The 22,366-nt window shown below is 42.1% G+C and overlaps 1 protein-coding gene across 9 annotated transcripts in view; it reads right to left on the reverse strand.

Annotated features, from left to right (window-relative positions):
- The window catches only part of MARCHF1 (membrane associated ring-CH-type finger 1), a 116,168-nt gene that overhangs the window by 31,164 nt on the left and 62,638 nt on the right, over positions 1-22,366 (reverse strand). For 6 of the 9 annotated variants that reach the window (XM_083457378.1, XM_083457374.1, XM_083457375.1 and 3 more), the window contains 3 exons: positions 10,499-10,549; positions 1,124-1,203; positions 86-835 (listed from right to left, as the gene is read on the reverse strand). In XM_083457378.1, coding sequence (XP_083313504.1) covers positions 86-835; positions 1,124-1,203; positions 10,499-10,549 — 881 coding nt within the window. The remainder of the gene's footprint in view (positions 1-85; positions 836-1,123; positions 1,204-10,498; positions 10,550-22,366) is intronic. The other 3 variants (XM_083457381.1, XM_083457380.1, XM_083457379.1) reach the window with 1 other exon arrangement.

Consider the following 22,366-nt stretch of genomic DNA (forward strand, 5'->3'; position numbering starts at 1 on the left):
GAATCAGGGAGGAAAAACAACAACCAACCATCTCCTTTATATAATTCATAGCACTTAGAAATTCCTTTTGCATTAGGAGACAAACCTGCACACTTCGAAATCATCAGACAAGTCATCATAAAACGCAGGTTTCTGAAGAGCAGCCGATGCAGCAAGCCCTGTCCCAGCAGGTACTCCATTTTCTGGAACTGACAAAATATCACTGTCTGGGCCTTTCTCTGAACCACTTTCCTCCTTGCTTGCTTTGACTCGTCTCATGTTCCTTGAAGGCTCTGGATCCTTGCGGCTGCACTTGTCCTGGCGTTTCCCACCTTGTCTAAAGGAGCTCCTTGCCTCCACAGAAGACGGTGAGCGGCAGGTCTCTTTACACCGTGAAATCCTTCTCCTGCGGTGACTAGGAGTGAAGCCTTCAGGCTCAATCTTCTCCTCTTGCTTCTTTTCCCTACCTGTCCCCATAGTTACAAGTTCAATGGCATTCTTCCTGGAAGAATCATCTGTCCGAGTGTTTGAAGTACTCCGCCTTCTCATTCTCCTGGGCATGTTGGCTCTCTCTCTCTTTCTAACCAGGGCCCAATGGTTCTCATCTGAAGATGATGAATCGGATGATACTTTGCGCAAGGCATTCCATGCACGATTTGCAGTGTTGGGGTGCAACTTGCCATCCTTCTCTCTTTTTTGCTTTTCTGCATGCCCATTATTCTCCTCAGGTTCTTTCCTCCGCCTAACCCTTCGCTTCACTTGTTTCCTACCAGTTTCTTTACTAGCTGGACTCAGTACCGTGACAGGGGTCGAGTTTTCAAACTTATCTTCTGATATGTCATGCAAGGTGGGAGGTCTAAACACAAAGCAGCAAGCGAAGGAGATGGATGGAAAATGATAAAACGAAAAGAGAGAGAAAGAAACGAAACAAATCAGGATTTTGAAATGAAAACAAAAATAATTGTGACTTAAACAGAAAAAAAGATATGGAAAAGACATAACAAAACATTGAAAATGACAAACCAAAAGTAGATTTGAATGTAAATCCATGGGGGGGGGGGGTTAGGCAAAAGCAAGAGCTACGGATCATTAGATAAAGAAGACTATGCATCAATCAGATTAGGACCACTCTTTTATCACGTACCTACAGATGTCCTGAGTAGAAGGGCAGACAGATAACCGTGACTGGCTTCTGGGTGCTGTCCCTGTGGTAGGACTGCTTGCCTGTTGAAAGAAGTTAGATAATTTTGAATCTTTATCAATGAAATAAAGAGTCGATATTTTACTGCTTTTCCACATGATTAAAACAAAAGTTAACTTGTGCAGCTCTTTACGATGTTTTCACATCTACGCACTTCTAAAATACAGGAAGTGCCTGCAAAAGCAAAACCCTTTTGAGGAACTAAATGTTCCAAGGGCTACAGTTGCAGTCCACATACATATTTTATCTTGTTTGAGGAACAAACTTCTGCAGGCTAAAGGTTTCATTTTGCAGCCGGGTTTACTGAGAGAACAGAGCATGAAGGAAACAACAGCTGCCAAATTTCAACAACGATGAGGCTCCTTACTGGAACAAAGTGAACTGCACTGATATTGTGCTGAGTAAGGGCTGAGGCAGGGCTGCCAGACCGTTGCAGTGTGGGAGGGCAGAAGCAACATGAAGCTTAAATACTATTTTTAAAAACATCATCAGAGCAATCAAGTTCACTTTCAGAAACTATTTACGTGTCCAAACATCTGAAGCAAAACACTTCCACAGTATGAGCGAGTCGCATCATAAAGCAGCCACAGCAATTTGCAGACTAAACCTGTTGACTTGTTTTGGCTAGAAAACAAGATTGTTCCATGGTAGCTAGAAGGTTACTAACAATATAGTTTTGCACATAGCTAAACTCTGTAGTTAGCTTAATTGTTAATGACCTGAAGGCTTATGTTATGCACCAGCTACATTACTCTTAAAGCTCTAAACTGAAGTCCTCCTTGGCATAAGCCTTGTGATTAATCAGTATTCTGGCTGGAGGTGTAGCACAGAAGACTGCTTAACACACACAGTTTCACGGGACACTGTGAATGTCTTTAGTATTATGAACAGTTTCTGAAGTGATGATTGGATATACACATTACTCTGAAGACATGCATATGAATATCAGCTGTTGAGGAACAAAACCAGGACAGTGCTATCACATTCAAGTCCTGCTTGTAGGCATCTTGCTAGCCGCTGTGGGAACAGACTGCTACCCTAAATGGGCCTTTCACGTGACCCTGCAGGGCTCTTCGAATGTTCTTATGTATAATCGGCCCATGTTGCAAAATGTAGGAAATTTGTCATGTTGAAGTGGACCAAAAGCGAAAACAATCAGGCCTATACAATATCTTAAGATTCACAATCAAAGTATTACAGTTAAAGGCAACACTATTTCCCCTACCCTTACAATCATGTATTGCCACAAATCTACCTCAGAGCTCTCAGGAATATATTTTTTTTCTTAATTTTGAACAAAAAAAATCCTAAATATATTTCTGTTATTAATTATTATTATTATTACATTTCTATACCAACCTTCCTCCAAGGACCTCCCACTCTCCATTATTGATTTGTTCCCCCTCTCTCATTTTATCCTCAGAACAACCCTGCAAGGTATATTTGGCTGAGAGACTATGACTGGCCCAAGGTCATCCAGTGAACTTCATGTCTGAGTGGAGATTTGAACCCTAGTTTTCCAGGTCCTAGCCCAACACTAACCACTGGCTCTGTCGATTACTAAAAGTCTTCTCTTGTTTAAAGTGGGTGTGGTTAATCTACAGGCCACATCTGGACCCTGAAGAGACTTTCTGTAGACTCCACAAAATCTGTTGCTTTTAAAATAACAGAGCAAGTGTCAGAATAACAAAGAGCTCCTAACATGAATTTGACCAAACTGTGGGAGGAAGTGGAAGACAGGAGTGCCTGGCGTGCTCTGGTCCATGGGGTCACGAAGAGTCGGACACGACTAAACGACTAAACAACAACAACAAATGTCCCTTAATAGAGGGAAATGGCCAGTAGGGCTCAAAAGGCACAGTTGAGCTGGGGGGTTGCCACTGCTGCTCCTCCTTATATACCAGCACCCACCGCCTCAGATGTCCCTCACATGCTGCCCAATGGTAGGGCTGGCCTAAAGTCAGATTTTCACCAGGCTGAGTTATAAATTTAGATGCAGATCACTCTGCATGTTCATTTCCATTTACATCACAATGCTAACTCAGCTGATGTGTATCTACATCCAGGGCCATTACATGTGACAATGTGCACTGGGACCTTTAGGCTGAGTAAAACCCACTGAAATTAATAGAACTTACTTTTAAGTGGGCATGCACAGGTTTACACTGTTAGTTTTTAAGAGACATCCACACTTTGTAAGCTTATTGTCGCCTGGCTAAAGATGACAGTATAATTCAATTATAAATTTAACCAGCCTGAAACATTTTGGGACCCATTATTGCTTTTTAGAAGCACAGAACTTATATGAGTATGCTTGATTGCTATTCTTTATTGCATAATGTTTCTTTGCTGTGGTGATCCTAACACACAACCCACAGACACTGCCAGCCAGATGTGTCACATCAAACTTTGTGCAGTAGAATGTACAAACGAGACCTATGTTGGGAGGGGGTAGGAAAGAATAATTTCTTGTTCTTGAGGGTTTTCTTTTTCCCATATGCAACCATTTCAATTAACATTTCTGTAAGAAGAACTACAAAATTGGAACATTAGGGGAAAGATGCCTGCTGCAGATATTGGCCACAGCTGGTGGGTATATGACACATATTGCATTCCGTCTTTTCTTAACATCTGTGATCAGTTGCGGTAACTCATGCGGGAGTTAGGCATGCGTATCCAGAGATAAACACAGCCTTTTTGTGTGTGCATTTCATGTATATTTATTCAATTTTTATGTTGCTTGTTTTCATCCTGGAAACAAAGCTAGCTGAAGTAATTTGGGACACCCACTTTGTCTCCTGAAGCCTTCTGGACTACTTATTGCTTTATTATAAACGGGCTGGGAAGGAACTGCTTCCTTTTCATCCTAAATAGCCATCATATGTACTGGGCATAGACCTGGGTGAGGAAATCCATGCAATTGCCGGATAAAAATCACTTCAGCTTAACAGAAGTTGCAATCCCATGCATGCTTTTATTACTTTTCTATGAGGTAGGAATTCTTTAAAAATTCAGACCCCACGCTGGAGTAAAAATGGACCAATCCATGCAGCCCACCACTACCTATTTGGAATTTTGCAATCTACAAGCTTTTGCAGTTATCCTAATAAAAGCAACATCGTTCTTGGCTCTTTACACCTATCAAATACGTATTTTATTTTAACAGATTTATTTGTTTGTTTGTTAAATGTGTATACCACCCTTCATCTGAAGATTGCAGAGGGGTTCAAAGGCATAAAAAATATATAAAAACACAAAATACATAATGAAAACAAGGGGGAGACAAAACCGATAATCTCCCCCCCTCCGCCGTCCTCCCAAACTTATTATTTTCCCACAGCTGGTAGTCAGTATGGTACAGAGGAAGCAAGTATATAACATGGCACACAGCAAGTACGCAACATGGCACAAGGATTGTATATTCATTGCCCTCCTGGAGGATGACAAACAGCTGCAGAAACCATGTTCAATTTAGGCAGACAGCGCATTGAGTACATGATTCAAAATTAAATGATTTTTAAAAATATAAATTCTAATGCAATTGTCACATCAAAGAAAAAAAATAGAAAATATGTGCAGCACATATAGAACTACTAATATGCAAGGTTAACATGTAAAACTTCGCTGTCGCAACCTCACATTTAGCACATCATGATTGTAGGCTGTTACTTGATTGGCTACACAAAAGACTTCCATTTCATTTCATGACAGCATAATTAACTTCAAATGGCAAATTCCTTTAATAGACACTTCATAAAAATACTTTATTTTAAAGCACTATTTAAATGAAGGGAAAAAGTTACAGCAGAGGACAGCTGCAGAAAATTCATCAACGCAGATTGTATTGGTAGCATAACTGAAGGCAGCAATACAAAATTATGTTTTGCAGCAACATATTTATAAACAAGAAAGCGCATTTCTTTATGGGAGCAGAGCTAGGCCTCAGAAACAGCACCAATTCTACCAGATTAGTTCTGGCCTTCTGAAATGTTTCTTTTGTCACTATGTCAGAACGTAGCAGTTACATGGTGCTTTAGAGCACTCGCATTCAACAAATGTGTCGCGAACCATAATTGGGTCGCCACCTCACTTAAGATGGATCACCGCAATGCTGCTGTCCCCATTCAAAAAACAAAAACAAAATCCTGGCGAATTGTTCTGAGCAAGGGTGAGGTGAAGAAGTAATAGGAGCTTAGAGCCCCAGTGGCTATGAGTGGAATTCATCAGCCCTGCTTGCCCACTACATGGGGCAGGTTGCTTCCTAATTCCCAGCTAGTGGTGTGGTGGAGTCACTGCTCCATCTGGAGTTCCACTACTTGAGCCGGGCAGGGCAGAATATGTTCGTGTGAAGAGGGCTATTTGTGAATTCTGGTGTGCCAGCTCCAGGCTGCCACAACAGAGAAGACACTCTGGCTGCTGGACTAGTTTAGGATCCAGAAAACCCAAGCCTGATCCAATTCTGTCCCTTCCGCATTGCCATTCTTTGGGGCCTTACATCAGCTACGGTGGTAGGAACACCATTAGTGGCTACCTGTTGATTGCCTATGCCACTGGTGGGTGCAGTAGGGTCCTCAACCTTGGCTGCAGACACCCCTCACCTCCCAGGCAGGCAGAGATCACCAGTGCCAGGTGGAAGGATATCTCCACCATATCTTACCACCACCACAAACACGCACACACATGCGCGCGCACACACAGAGCGAAGAGTAGGGCTCAGGGGTTAGAATTGATCTCTCAAAGGAATGGATTCCTCCTATGGGATATCTGCCATCTACCTTAAAAACTCTGGATTCTGGAGTTTTTTCTTATGAACCAATAAACAAATAAAACAAAACCACTATATGCTCCCGTAACTAGGCAGTAGGGAAAGCTTCAGCCACCTTGAGTGTATGGAAGCATGGGATATAATTTATGGTCACGAAATATATAGACAACTCCACAGAATTGTGACACTAGTAAAACACTCTGCAAATAAATTGGCACATCATTTTCAGCCTCGCCAAAACATGATCCACAAGCAAGGCCGTCAGTTGCACCAAGTTCAGTTTCAGAGTTAGTGTCTTTTATTCTGGCATGTAAGAAGGAGATGTCAGGTGTACTCATTCATTCCATGGCTGACACGTTAGATCACAGCTTTTCATTTCTACATAACTTAAGTTTTGGGTTTTCACTCTTCATTTTGGCCAGTCCTCACCAGCAAGTTTGAAATGTAGCTCATTTCTCTCTCCCCCCCCCCCCCAACTTGTAATGCTTCCACTTGCAACATTAGTGACAGCAAAGGAGTGGGTTCCCTCCAACACAATGAATGCAATGTGTCCTAGAACAGCATTAGCTGCCATAGTAACAAGCTCTTCTCCAGTCAGCATCATTCACAGACAAGATTGTTGAAATCATTGTCCATATAAATGTCATCATATTTGTGTAATACTAGAAGTCAAAATCAGTGGGACGCGGGTGGCGCTGTGGGTAAAACCTCAGCGCCTAGGACTTGCCGATCGAATGGTCGGCGGTTCGAATCCCCGCGGCAGAGTGCGCCCCCGTCGTTTGGTCCCAGCGCCTGCCAACCTAGCAGTTCGAAAGCACCCCCGGGTGCAAGTAGATAAATAGTGACCGCTTACCAGAGGGAAGGTAAACGGCGTTCCGTGTGCTGCGCTGGCTCACCAGATGCAGCTGTCACGCTGGCCACGTGACCCGGAAGTGTCTGCGGACAGCGCTGGCTCCCGGCCTATAGAGTGAGATGAGCGCACAACCCTAGAGTCTGGCAAGACTGGCCCGTACGGGCAGGGGTACCTTTACCTTTACCTTTTAGAAGTCAAAATCAGAGGGCTGTGGTGGTGTTTTCCAAACCTTTAATGAGAGTTTGGCACATACGCTGATGAGGATGGCTAACTACATCATATCTAATCGGGATCAGAAACGCCTCCCTCTATAATAATTAAGGGGAAAGTCTTTGAAGCAATTCACATACTTAGCTGAAAGGTACTAAAATACTGGAAGTAAAAAGTACTGATTTGAAGATATGAATACAGAAATCAAGGCAAATTATTCTACTGAGGTCAATATGACTGTACAGAGGAATAAGGGCATGTTTACGAAGACATTCTTGGCTTTCATTTTCCTTTTAACAGATGTACTCAGTAATATTGTTATAGCTTTTAGCAAGTGCATTTTGGTATGTGCAAGTCAGTTGCTCAATTTAATAAACATCTGTTTATTACCCTCTTTGAAAACAAGCATAGTATGGTTAATTTGAAAAGTCCACACAGACCAAACCTTTGGTTGTTTATACAGATCATATCCAAGTGTGTGTGATGATGTGTCTAAGCCAAGATGAATTACAACAGGCGTTTCTTGCACAACCATTATATTTATAAATTTTTAAAATAAATATCTGATTAAATAAGTCACTCTGCTGAATCTGCATAGCAATTTTAAAAATCAGTTTAAAGAGGTCAAGTGTATCCAGAAACAAACTGAAAATGTTCCAATACAGTTTAAATCATTGACGCTGCTTTAAACACTCTCAAATCTTACTAGGGCATGACCAGACTTAGACCTGCAGCCATGGGCATAGCCAGGATTGGGGGGGGGCAGGCTTTTTGTTAGGGGGGCACATAACCTCATTTGGCTATGTATTTTTATTGGTTTTGGGGGGAGGCAATTTCTCCTCCCTGCCCCCCCTTGGCAATGCCCATGCCTGCTGTGTTATTTGGGAGGGAAAAGAAAATTCTAAGTATGGAAGCAAGAGAAAACACCTAGAGCAGTTTAAGGAATAAACAATCTCCAACATGCAACTACTAGAGATGTTTGCACCTCTCCGAACTGGGAGACATGAGTATGAGGGGCCTTAGGCTACAGCACCTGCATCTTCCTTCAAAAAAACAACAACCCAAAGCGGGAGGTGGCATACACATGGCTGCCTTTCTGGAGTAGATGATTATTTGGTTGTGACTGAGTTTTATCTACTTTTTACTGTTAACATCTAACTAAAAATTTCCATCAGGCTTTTACTGGCACATCATATTTTCGCTTTATTACTTATTAGGGAAGACCCGATTATTAAATGCCAAGCTCTTATTTGTGGCCAACTGACAATGCATCAGTTTAGAACAAAGCGACTCGTTCTTTTTACTATGTGCTAAATTTTAAATATGTGCGATGAAGAGAATCAGTCTTCTAAGAAATCCTTTCACTCCCACACATCTGAATGTGGTTGTAACAAGAACTATTCAGTACAGATCTATACAAACCATTCAATAAAAAAGAAGCATTTTTTAAATAAATCCCTCTTTGAATTTCTTATACTTCTCAGTGAGAAAAGAGGGAACCCTCAAATAAAATATGTGAACATTTTCATACAAGCAGATAGTCTCACACACACCAACATATTACAAAGAGTGGACTGTATCACACCGAAAAGAAACAAATCTAGATTCTTCTGACATTGTTATTGTCATATTAACTCACACATTTCAAAAGCAATTAAACATTTAGAAAGAAAACACAGAGAAGGTAAAAAAAAAAAGCAGCATGCTTTACACTGCAGAAATAGCTAGAAACGTCTGCTGGGAGAATCAACACTAAAATGTAAAATAATTAATGTGAAATTCTAGATAGAATTCCTAGATTCTCCTGCAAAAAAAGGTAATTTCCTCCAAAATGGTACACCTGCTCTCACTGTTTTAGATAAAGGACAGTCAGGGAATGATCCAGCCCCTCCCCTACATGTATGCATGGAACTGCACATGAGGCAGGAGGCTGGAACTCATCACTATGGCAAGCACTCTCTGCATGCATGCAAAGCTACAAAAATATTTGAGAAATAAAATGTACGGTATTTCCCCCCTCGAGACAGAGAGATGCATGTCCCACCCCTGAAAGAAAGGGGGGGGGGGACATGGATTTTCTGTAACAAATGCCATCCATATAAACAAAACACCAGCCGATTACCAGGAGAAGTGGACACTTTCCCATCCTCCTGTCACTTGTGCAGATTCACATACTGCCAGCCGAAACCTTTATGTGTGTTTGTGTGTGAAGTTGCCGCTGGCAGGTAATTCAAAAGAAAGCACTACATTGTTTGAGCCCTTCTTTGATGTGTCTTTCCACTGTATAAATGAATGTCAAGAGGAACAGTAAATTTGGCAGGTGGGGGAAAAAAGATTTACAATTGCTTGCCTAGGTTGGCAGGTTTACTCTAGAATGCCGCTGCTTTCACAAACACCTAGCAACTACCCTGCCTTCAGGTGTAATAAGTTACTGTTCATATTACCCTCTGATGTAGTGCTCACCTTCTCGTATCTTGCTCAGCAGCTTGGTCAACTATGTTTAGTGGCCACAAAATGCAGCTATTTCTTCCTTACTCATTCAGACTCAGGAAATCAATTTCTTTCTCCATTTATTCAGAGTTTTCACCTAATCTGATTTTCATGCTCCAAATGACTATTATTATAAAACTTATTAATCTCCTTCCATAATCTCCTGTGCTCTTGGCACCACAAACATTATGGAGCAGGCTGAATATCTATATCTTCAACCTGCTTTTGAAATGTGAAAATATATGGAAGGCAATTTGTCAAGAGCCTGCAAAATAAATTTAGACACACAAACACACACAAACATATAGGGAACCGAAGGTTTGAGAGAGCAATATTCAGATCTAGTGAAGCCAATGGACTTTATACTGTTGACTTCAGTGAGATGTGGCTTGTTTCCAGAGTGACACATCTTGGCCTTGGGTGGGGAGAGGAGTATAAGGCAAAACCTTGGTTTAGTACTATGAGAGCAAGCCATAGTGATTCTTAGGCATGCATACTCCTTCTCCAGTGCAGCCACAAGAAAGTATTGGGAAGCTTTCACTTCTGTTTTAAATTAACCACAGCTTTTCATGAAATCTGAACTGGGACAAAATATGGTTAATTTTAACTATGGTTTGCTGAAACAATTCAATTTCAAACCATAGTTTATAGCTCACTTGAACAAACCATAGTTGAGGTTAACCACAGTTTTCTATTTAGACAACACAGCAAAAGAGAAGCTTCCAGACTTTCTCCTTGTTGAGAGGAATAGAGGGCATGGGAGAGGTGTCTGTGATCAAGGCTTGCTTCAGCTCATTCTTGTAATGCTAAACCACAGTTTAGTGTTAAATGAAAACATACTCAAAGTATTAGAAAGCCCATTTAAAAATGCAGCCCAATCATACTCATGTTTACATTCTACTGTATTCAATGGGACTCACTCCCAAGTAAGTGTGCCTCAGATTACAGCAAGAACAGTATATGTCACAGTAGGTCTGCCTGAGAGTAGTTCGTAACTTACCTTTGAAATGTTACTTGAGAGGCTTGTTGAGCGGCCTGGAGATTTCTCATTCTGTAAAAAGAATAAGTAAAGGTTGCTTAGCTTCTGTCTAAACCAGAAAATTAAAATTTGCACAGCATTATCTTTTGCTTTAACTCTCAGCATCTGAAAACCTACGAAGTTCATGTCATTGAAGGATTACCAGCTGGTATCCAAAGAAGTACTTTAAGCAAGCTCAAGACCTCAGGAATTTTAGTTATTTCTTCTTTCCACAGCAGATCTTTATGCTTTAATCATAATTTTAAAAATCCCCACAATCTGTTGTCCAAGAAAGGAAGTTAGAAGCCCCTTAGGGCATGTGGAACATTTCTTTGGTTTCTAGCCATTGTTTAAAATTACTTAATAAATGTCAAATCTGGGAAAGAGAGAAAGCTGACAGTCTCTGTAGCTTGTGAATGTTGCTCTGCACAGCTGCAGGCACTATATGTGGGACACCACCAAGAACATGAGGAAGAACTAGCTATGTATCCTAGACATTTTCCAACAATATTTAAAGCGTATTTACAAATCAAAGAAAACCATGTACATCTAGGCATAAAACTATCTTGACTCATATGAATGGAGCCTGACCCTAAAACTCAGCTAGATATTGTTATGTATGATATACATATACATACACAGACACAAGGAGTCAAAGGAAAGTATTTCTTAAGCCAGGGGTCCCCAAACTAAGGTCCGCGGGCCAGATAAGGCCCAAGGGACTCGTTTATCCAGCCCATGGCGACCCCCGCTACCCGCTGCTGCCACCCGCTCTTACTGGCGCTGTGCTGTGTGGGTCGGAGGGGCAGCAGAAATAGCTTGTGCACATGCGCAAGCGTTATTTCTGGTGCATATCTGGGTCAGAGGAGGCCTGTGCACATGTGCACAAGCTATTTCCTGTGCTCCTCCGCCCCGGAAGTGCGCTGGAAATAATGTTTTCGCATGCACATGGGCACGCGCTCCTCCGCGCAATCAGCGCTGGAGACACCATCCCGAGGCACGGTAAGTTTGCTGACCCCTGGCTTAAGCAGTAGTTATGCCCAAGTCAGCAGAAAGATGTCTCCTAGTTGAATGGTACTTAACTCCCAACACGAGTGGGCATATATTACAGAAACTTGCCAATGATTAAGTCCTTGAGGGATACCAACCACCAAGCAAAGCTTGAATTTGTTATGTTTCCAGTAAGAATTCTAGACAACAACACCCTGCAATATCTCAACTATGAAGCCCCTATTTCTTTTCATCCTGAGAAGCAGCAAAAAAAGAGAAGGTGGTGATGTTCTGAGAGGGAAACCATCTTAGTAGGACAGATCATAGTTGGATGACCTACAATTTTGTCCTTGTGTATATGGAGAAACAAGTGTACCCAACTACAGCCAAGTTTGTTCTTTGGAAAATTGGACAGAGGCGCAAAAGCCGGGGAAGTGGGGGAAAGTAGAGGAGAATATCTAAAAATGGTTGTGGGCACAATGGGTGGGAGAGGTGCTTACTGGACTTTTCTGTGTACTTTTAAAAACATAACTGCACCACTGGTACAAGCAGAGATAGAGCTGCAATCAGTGGCTCACCATGTCTCCACACAATACTTCAGTTAGAATTGCTAAGCTAAAGCCTATGCACAAAAAAGAGCAAAATTATGTTCATTTCACAATGCATATGTAAAGATACTGCCATAAATATTAATGCATTACAGATGTTACTTGCTAATTGCTAAGGCATATGTCAAGCGCATTTAGGTTACGAACATCTATGGCAACAGAATAAAATACAGTACTATTTCTATATTTTCCCCGTCAGACATATCTCTTATTCAGCTCTGGAATTTTTCTTTAGTTTCCTACAACATTAATCAATGCATCCAAGTAACAACCTAGTTTTTGACTTGTCTGAGCATGTCACAGTCACCTTCTGTTGCTTCTTTGCTCATGCCTAAATTACAGTCATACCTCATGTTACGTCCGCTTCATGTTACACTCTTTCAGGTTATGTTCCGCGGCAACCCGGAAGTACTGGAAAGGGTTACTTCCAGGTTTCGCCACTCACACATGTGCAGAAGCGCAAAATAACGTCACGCGCATGTGCAGAAGCGGTGAATTGCAACCCCTGTGTGCGCAGAAGCGCCGCTGCGGGTTGCGTTCTTTTCATGTTGCAAACGGGCCTCCAGAACGGATCCCATTCGCAACCAGAGGTACCACTGTACCTGGAAATCATTAATAGAATGTGAGAGTGCACCAACATTTAATACTATGTTAAGGCTAAGGAAGCTTGAGTATTCATTTACAGTTTTACAAAAGGTATGAACAGCAAAGTATATTTTTGTTGTTTCCTTTACCCCCAGCCTGCAAACATGTTCAAGTTGCTGTGCAACATGTACAAGGTACACTAGCCTGTCAGCTAAACCATGCTTTTATAATTAAAATCATTTCTATGTTTCCAAGCACAATTCGCAGGCTATACAACTCTAGGGGGCAGAGATGTCGTCAGCCTCTTCAATATTCCTTAGCAAAGGGCTCAGCCCCCCAAATATTCAAGGCGCAAGGGAGACTGGCATAGCCAGGCGCAAGGCCTAGCTGAAAGCTGCGCTGGCTCAGATGGTGTCAGGAGAAGTTGCACAGGCTGGTGCAACATCGCACCAGCCCAAGCCAGTCCCTGCAGCATCTCCTGACACCAGGGGGACTTGCATGGCCTAGTAGAAGGCTGAACTGGCCTGTGCTGAATCTCCCATCATTGCACAGGCCAGTGCAGCCTTCCGCTACACCACGTCAGTCTGGCCTGCATGGCGTTGGAAGATGTGTATGACATCATGTGATGAATGTCACACAGATATAAGAAGGTAGGTCCTAGAAAGAAGAGAAAAAACACCTAGCAATTTTATCCATAAAGGATTTTGCTGGGCTCTCAGTCCGTGACTTCCTGGCTGCACAAATATATCACACAGCTTGCTTGAGATTTAATGTTTTCCACCTTGACTCCCAACAGGAGCCTATAGTCCTCTTCAACATTTAATGGTTCTGTTTTAGAACTCCTATTTCTGCTTTAGAAAGTTAGTGGTAATATGTTAGGATTAACATGGTTACTTCTTTGGAAAGTATATATCAATTTCGAAACTACAGTGCTCTCTTTGAGGGAAAGAATGTGCTTTGGAGGTGACGTGTGTACACAGCTTTAGAGTGGCTGTATGGTGCCTGTGATCAATGGGCATCCCCTCATTTCCTCAACCTGGGTTCACATTCTGGATCTCTTGAGGTTTCATTCTTGATCCGGTAAAGTGTCACTGTGAGCAAGATGGCGACGGAGGTAGTAGCCTAGTTAACTTCGTCTGTTTTTAGATTAAGTTTTAAGTAGTTTTAAGTAGTCTTTTTTAAAAAAAAACCCCCTCTGGGCTTTTATTGTTTTATTGTTTTATTGTTTTAGATTAAGTTCCAAGTAGTTTTAAGTAGTTTTCAAACCCCTCTGGGCTTTTATTGCTTTATTGTTTTATCACCTGATTCGAGCTTCAGCTTTGCTGCCTTGCCGCACCCCCCGTTGTGCATCTGGTGCTGTGGAGCTGAGTAATCTCCTGAAACGAGTGAGTGGGGAAGGGAAGAGGTCTGGCCTGACTCCCCTGCCGTGAAGGGATCCCCCGTCACTGGAAAGGAAAAAACTCAAGACGGTAATTAACAGACGGGGAGGCCAGCTACTCCTCTGGAAGGACGCCGAGCTTTTCATCTAAAAAAAAAAAAAAAGGAAGGAACCGAAGCAGCTACAACCCCAAGAAACATAAGGCAAGTTTAACTCGATAATCATTCCAAGGGGACTTCTCTCTTTGTTATACTGCCTAGCTACTTTACTGGTTACGTCGTGAGGCTGCTGAATGAGGGAGAAAGAAAGGAGTTATAGTATGAAAGCCTAGGACCAGCAATATTTTCTAACATCTTAAATGACTGACACCTCACAAGCCCCGATGTAAATTGCTGGAGAAATTAGCAAGTTGGTGAGGTTGGAGAGGTTTAGGAGGTAACTTCCACAAACCGGCATCTCTGCTATTACTTACTCCAGCTTAGAACAAAAGATAAATCGCCGACAAGTAAGCACCCTCTACCATATACCCATATATACTCATATATCCACTATGGTCCTCACTAGGAAAAAATACAAGGACCAAGGAATTTTGCCTAACTCACCACAGAGCCCGATGGAGCGCCGAGAGAGACAAAGTAAAATTATCAGTTACTTTCCCCAAGAAGACTCGGGTAGGAGAACTCAGAAGGAGAGTATTCTAGATGTAGCTATGCCTTTGCCACCCACAGTGCTGGATTGGTCAACACAGATAAAGGACTTGCAAACAAACAACAAGAGGACAAACTATCCAACAAATCTGGCCCAAGAACTTGCCATAGCAGAGAATGCTACAAAGGCTAATACAGCCAACACACCTGATGCTAATCCGCATTTGCCATCGCGGGAACTTGGAAGTAACCTTTCAACCTATTGGTTGAAAGCCAATGACAATGGAACAGAAACGCGAGGTGATTATCTTCGGGAGCAGATACGCCAGATCTCTACGGATCTCCTTAACGTCAAAAAATTTTTAGCAATAACAAACGGGCTCCTCCTGACTCTAGTGGATAATTTCAAACAACATGTGAGCGCTTCAGACCAGATTACAAATCCCCTAGCCAGCCCGGATCCACCATTGTCCACCAAACCCCGGAGGAAAAAAGCTGAGCGTAAGACGAAGAGAAGCAAAAATATGAAAAACCTAAGGCGGCCTAAGACAACTCACCGTACTTGTAAAAAATATTGGCAGAAGCTCTTTAACCTTCTCCCATCCCTTTCCACAAGTGGAACAAACAAATCTAACTCGAGTGCCACCAATGAGACACGTAAAGTAAATACATCCATAAAAGAATCTAAACCAAGTCTTGAAGAATTAACTCCGAGCTGGGACAAAGGACCTAATCCATCTACAGTTATACCGCCTCAGAGTCCTCTTATGGCCAGCACAGAATCTGCAGACAGAGGTGCGCTGGCGACCCAAACTATTAAGGGGAACCACTCCTCTCAAGTTCGACAGATGTTGTGTCCCAAAAGAGAATGGAGTTTAGTCCTAACCCCTCAAAAGCTCGTCTTTGCTAATTACCCCAAACCGCCCAGATTTTATGTAGGGTCGGACCGTATAAACCATTTCTTGTCCATTATAAGTGGCATTTTACCGGGGGTAGTAAAAGCAACTGACATAGCCGCTATAGAGTATTTACATCAAGATGATTGCTCGGTACGAGCATTGATTACTTTTTTAGACCACAATCTGGCCAGTTTTATGTTTAGAGCTAAAAACCTATTCAAAAAAGAAAGAATAGTCCTATTAAGAACATTTGAAAACAGAGCTCCTTTAACCTCTCTGATGGGGCCCAAGGGCATAGGAATGGAAGTTCACAAAAGGGAAAAAACCAACCATCAAAACCATCAAAATAGAAAGCATAAGTTCCAGCAGGATCATCTCCATCAAACAGTACCAAATGAAAAAAAGGAAGCCCCACATCCAACTGGCGCCTGGCCTCTCACGTGTGACAGTGAGGACTCCGCTTGGGAGGAAGAACTCTCGCTGATAAAGCGTTTCTGGTCACTGCATTCTCCAGCTCAAACTGAGATCTTGAAAAGACTTGATTTACTTAGAAGCAGACTAGTAAAAAAGGATGACCAAGGTGAGACAATGAAGGACCCTTATGTGCAGCCCATATCTCCCAAATGTCTAGTGGATAAGAAGACAGTGGGAGGCACCTTCAAATGTGTAGACGTGGAATTACAATCTGAGCCCCCTGTGATGTACAATAAAGTAAAACCTAATCAATGTGTGAAATCTCAAAGCTCCTGGCACAGCTACCTTAAACTGTCTCCGAATGAATTAGCTTCCCCCCCAACTCCAAAATCTAGCCCCAATTCACCAAGAAGAGAGGATCAATACACTCTCTCCAAGCAATCATCCTCGAAAAGAGCCAATGGGTGTGTTTTTTTAGACACCAAAGAACTGCTGGACGTGGTGGTGACATAGATCCAGCTCCCCGAAGGGCCCGGGGCCTAAAAGTGCTGTCTTGGAACATTGCGGGTTGGCACGCCAAGAAAAATAACCAACAATTTATGTGCTACCTTAAGCAATTTGACATCATCTTCTTTCAGGAGACATGGCAGAACGACCCCATATTTCTCAATGGGTATAACTGCCACTACCTGCCTGCCTCTCCATCTTTAAAGGGCGGCAGATCTAGTGGCGGCCTAGCTTGCTTTATTTCTACGGAGCTGGCGCATTCTCTAACAGCCCTACCCAGCTGCAATTCTTTAGCAACAGCCGCCCTACTTAGCCTCAAGAGAACTACCCTTTTGCTGGTCAATGTCTATATTCCCCCAGGCCAAAAAAAACCCGTTGTCAAGGCTACATGGGCTGAACTAGAGGCGTTTTTAGAACCTCTTGAATCTACTTACCCGTCTGCCCTGACTATTGTGTGTGGAGATTTTAACGCTCGTATAGGAACAGATGACATCAGTCTATACACTCACTTCAACCTATTTATGGACCCTGAAGAACAGACGGATATTGGTGCGACACGACTGTCCAAAGATAGCAGAAGTAATTTTTCAGGTCTCTGCCTAGTGCAGGCTGCCAGACGGAGGGAACTGCTGATATTAAACGGCAACATAGAGGGGGATCGTCCCGGGGAATATACCCATTTTTCCAAGGCAGGGGGAAGCGTTATAGATTATATTCTAATTTCAAGATTTGCCCACAGCTTTGTAAGGAAGTTCCAAGTAGGCCACAATACTCTGAGTGACCACCTACCTCTAATCCTAGAGCTTGCAGGTCGGCCTTTTGACTATTCCATTGCCGAGCCACAATATATACCCTCTGTAAATTTGGGTATACCTGCTCCCAAAAGACTCAAATGGTCCCCAATATTGAATGAAAATCTAACCCTCCTCCTTCAGTCAGCGGAGTTAAAGCTTATTCGATCCGCTATTGTGACAGGCAATTCAGTAGATGTGATTATGGAACGCTTTAAATTACTTATGGAAAGACTGAAATCCAATTTAACAACAGCGATACATAGCTCCGCTACAAAGAGGGCAAAGAACGGAGCTAGCTGGTTTGACTTGGAGTGCAGGCAAACAAGGAGACAAACGAGATCAGCCTACCAGAGATATAGGAAATCAGGGACTGCCATTCTACTTAATGCTTATATTTATCTGAGACGGTCCTACAAACAATTATTAAGGAGAAAGAAGTTGGAAGCTGAACGAGCCGCATGGCAAAGTTTGGTTAAGGCATCGCACGAGAAAGATACTACTTGCTTTTGGCGAACCATATCTGGTCTACTGGACCAGGAGCGCACTAATTCCATCTGCTCAGTGGAACCAATGGAGTGGTTGCGCCATTTTCAATCTTTGTTCTATGACCAGGAAGTCCAACATTACAAACTATGCATCCAATTGGAGGACCTACCTCATTGGCCACCAGTAACTGTAAAGGAAGTTGAGAACTTAATCGCACAATTAAAGAACAATAAGGCCCCAGGGAATGATTACATCCCTGCCGAACTTCTGAAGTCCAATATGGGCTGGTGGGCCCCCCTGCTGGCCTCTTTATTTTCTTGGATTGACTCAACGGGTCTACTTCCAGATGGTTGGACAGAGGCAATAGTTATTCCAATCTACAAAAAAGGACCCATGCCAGACCCGGCGAGCTATAGACCAATCAGCCTTCTGCCTATACCCAGCAAACTATATGCCAAACATCTTCATATTAAGCTAACTAGCTGGCTGGAAACCGAAGCTATTCTAGCGGAAGAGCAAGCGGGTTTCAGGCAGGGCAGATCCACTATAGACCATTGCTTCACCCTAGCCTATTTAATTGACAAATATGCCAAAAAATCCCGTGGGGTGCTATACGCAGCCTTTATTGATCTAAAGGCTGCCTTCGATTCAATTCCACGTGCAAGACTCTGGGACAAATTGAGCACATCAAGTATAGACAAAAGACTATTATTTCTGATCAGCTGTTTATATAAAGACACGGTGCTGCATGTAAGAACTTCGTTAAACGGCCACCTTATAGGACCAGTTCCTGTCAGCAAGGGGGTCAAGCAAGGTTGCATCCTGGCCCCAGTTCTATTCAACTTTTACATCAATGATATGGTCAACTGTTTGTCATCTCCGGACTTTCATGCCCCCAAACTGGCTGACAAATCAATATCCGTGCTTTTGTATGCTGATGATGCGATACTCCTATCTCGAACAAGAATAGGCTTAAATAGGCTCATAGGTGAATTTTCAGCATACTGTAGGAGAGAGCAACTGGCAATAAATTATCAGAAAACCAAAACCATGGTTTTTGCAAGGAAATGCAGACAGTACAGCTGGAGGATGGATGACCAGATAATTGAACAGGTTAAAGCCTTCAAATATCTGGGTATCGTTTTCCAGTCGACCGGGTCCTGGGATGCCCATCAAAAATATGCCAAAGAAAAAGCAGCTCAAAGTATTAAGATGCTGTCGCGCTTTTTCTACACGAAGGGGGGCAGATACATCCCAGCAGCCTTTGAAGTCTTCCAAGCAAAACCTCTGGCGCAGTTACTGTATGGGGCACAAATCTGGACGGGGAACCACTGCTCCAGTCTTGAAACTGTTCAGTCTAAATTCCTAAGGCAGATATTCGGCGTCCCCTCCTGTGTTCCAAACGCTGCTTTACGACTCGAGGCCTGCCTTCCATCTGTAGAAACTCAGACCTGGCAAAGAACACTCAACTATTGGCTTCGTCTTAATTTAAATCCATCTGGTCTACTGCCTCTAGTAATGCAAGACCCTCATAAAAGCATGTGGTTCAAAACTGTGCATCAAAAACTCCTTACATGCGGTCTGCATTCGCAATCCCTATTATCAATGGGCCTCATTAAAGCAAAGAGTCTAATAGGCCAGCGCCTGAAAGACATTGAACGGCAAAACAACCTGACTATCTTAAAGAAACTGTGCCCATGGTATACCTACTATCACCCTTCCCATTTTGACTCTCCAGCTTCATATTTGTTTAAATTAACCATCCCAAAATACAGACGTGCCTTTACATTGGCTAGATGGGATGTTCTTCCCTCTGCCGTACTCGAAGGTCGTTACCAAAAGACTCCATTTGAAAAACGACTCTGCCCATGTAGAGATGGTAATACGGAAACAGTGTCCCACGTCCTCCTATCCTGCCCCCTTTACAAAGACCTAAGGAATGAGATTATTACTCCACTCATTCTCCCCAACCCTGGCCGCTCACAGGACATTATACTGTTTTTTCTCTTATCTGATACGGATAGTCAGACAACAGAGAAGGTCGCGAGGTACATCGAGAGAGCTATGAAATTGAGGGCCACCATCTGAGTGAAAGACTTGTTCATCTGACGGACCTCCTTCTGTTTGTTCTTATCCTCTTTTTATTCTCAGTTTGTTTTATTTTTAATTCTTGCATAGCTGTGGCCTGTTGGCTTTGCTAATAAAGTTCTGATTCTCATTCTATATCAATTTCTAGAGAAGTGGGCATGTTAATGTCAAATAAATGAGCAACTGTTATGAAAAGCTGGTGTAAAAGCTATGCATGTAACAAAAATAAAATTATGACAAGGGCCAGTGTATATAAAAACAAAGCCTCACTCAATACTAAGTTCTAAGTTAAAAAAAAAAGGAAAAAAATCTAGAGATATGAAAGAAGCAGAAGTAAAGAGATGCTGTCATCACCTTTCCAAACCACAAAGGAGAATAGGTAATTTTTTACACCAGGAAAATCTATAGAATGAGGCTCACAACTACCATCTTTGATCATCCTTTTTTCCAGTATCTCAATCAAATTTAAGCACTTTGATTAGTATTCCTTCTTCCCATTCTGATTAAAGTACATTTAACCTTCAAATATGGACGCGGGTGGCGCTGTGGGTTAACCCACAGAGCCTAGGACTTGCCGATCAGAAGTTCGGCGGTTCGAATCCCCGCGATGGGGTGAGCTCCCATTGCTCGGTCCCTGACAGAGCCAACAACTGAAATGACTCACAGAAGCTGAGGAGGTCTCTGGGTGAAAGTCACTGTCCCAGAGGTAGCCTTCGAGAAAGTTATAAGACCAATTCAGTAGGGTTGCTGAGTACCTGACGAAGCAGAGTTTGCTGGCACTGAAGATTACAGGAAAAGTCCTGATAGAAGCCTGATAGACGAGGCTGTGGACCTGAGTGAAGACTGCAAGTAGAGTCCTCAATGCCTATAGGTGAGGGATTGAATCCCTTAGAATAGTCTTCTTAAATGTTAAGCCTTTACATGCGTAAGCCTTTTAGTTAAAGAAACAGTATCCACGTAAAGTTCAACATATGAATTAGCATTACCATCTTTTTACATTGTTAATTAAAGTAAAATATATTTTGTGAAGCTTTCCACTGCTTTGTACCACTCTTATGCATAGCTACTGATTGGTAAACCAAGGCTTTGACTTTGTATTTATACAAGGTGGCAGGAGTAAAAGGGTGGGATAGATAAGTAAAAGTTTTCAGCCTGAAGTAGAGAAAGCAAAACAGCTGAATTGTGCTTCAATTAATAATAATAATAATAATAATAATAATAATAATAAACAATTGTGTCGGAGATGGGGGTAGTTCGTTACGATCTGGTGGCAGTGCGGTGGGAGTTGTGACAGAACTTCATCTAGCTCTGTTCTTAGTGGAGCAGAGATTTATCTACAAAATATAAATGTTTAGATTCGTTAATTTAAAAGACAAATTGAATTATTTGGGAGCCAGAATAGCTCGCAAGGAAATCCATCAGGCCATGCTAATTGGCAGACAACAGTCAATTAACATCCAAGATGAAAGAGTAGCCAAGTACTTGACAAACAGCCAAAAGCATTTCAGAAAGAAAAGTGCATTAATTAAATACACAGAACAGAGGTGCCTCAATTAGTACAGAGCTGGAAAACAACCTTGTTTATTTTATTTACAGCACATAAAATGTGGATCTTTTTCATACCGTACATTCCTGCACACTACTCAAAAATGAGTCCCACTGAGTTGGGTAGGACTTGCTCCCAAGCACATGGGTAGTGGATGACAGCAGAGCAGATTTGCTTTACAGAAGCCATGGGGTCACAATTCATTCCATGAAATCCTTTTTAGAAAAAAGCAAATTTGCGAATAAGAATCTTGGAAATCAGAGAGCTGAAAAGAAATGGCTGTTACTTCTGCACCTTATATGTTGATGTAGCATAAAGTGTAAAATAACTACAAGAATAGGTTTTGTTGTACCTAACACTTTCCTTCAATAATATTTTTTTGTAGCCCAATAGCTCTTTTAGCACTATTGCTAAATTTTATCAAGTTGCAGAGAGAGCCACATTCCTACTCTATATCTACCAATTGTATATATTAAAATAGATGCAGTAGCTATTTTCCCACTGCACAAACAGGTTATTGTTGCATGCCAAATTTATATACAATAGAACACTGGATCTTACTTGCCCTGTCAGTTGTATTTATTTGGATATTCTGTATTTTGCTCCAAAAACAAATTTCATTTGTCATGAAACTCATTGGGGGACCTTGGGCCAGTCATCACATTGAAGGATTGTTGTGGGAATAAAATGAGGAGTGAGGTAACGAATGCTACCATGAGCTCCTTGGTGGAAGCTCCTAAGAAATCTAAATGTAATAAATTAAATATTCTACAGCATCCATCCAATGGCTGACCAGTAAAGGTACAGCAACTTTTTTTAAAAAAGGAAATACCTGGACGCCAAAAATATTCATGAAAGCGTACATTTTACAGTGGTACCTCGGTTTTCGAAGGTAATCCATTCCAGAA

Source organism: Podarcis tiliguerta (assembly GCF_965153285.1).
Source record: "Podarcis tiliguerta genome assembly, chromosome: 9".
In the NCBI taxonomy this organism is placed as follows: Eukaryota; Metazoa; Chordata; class Lepidosauria; order Squamata; family Lacertidae; genus Podarcis; species Podarcis tiliguerta.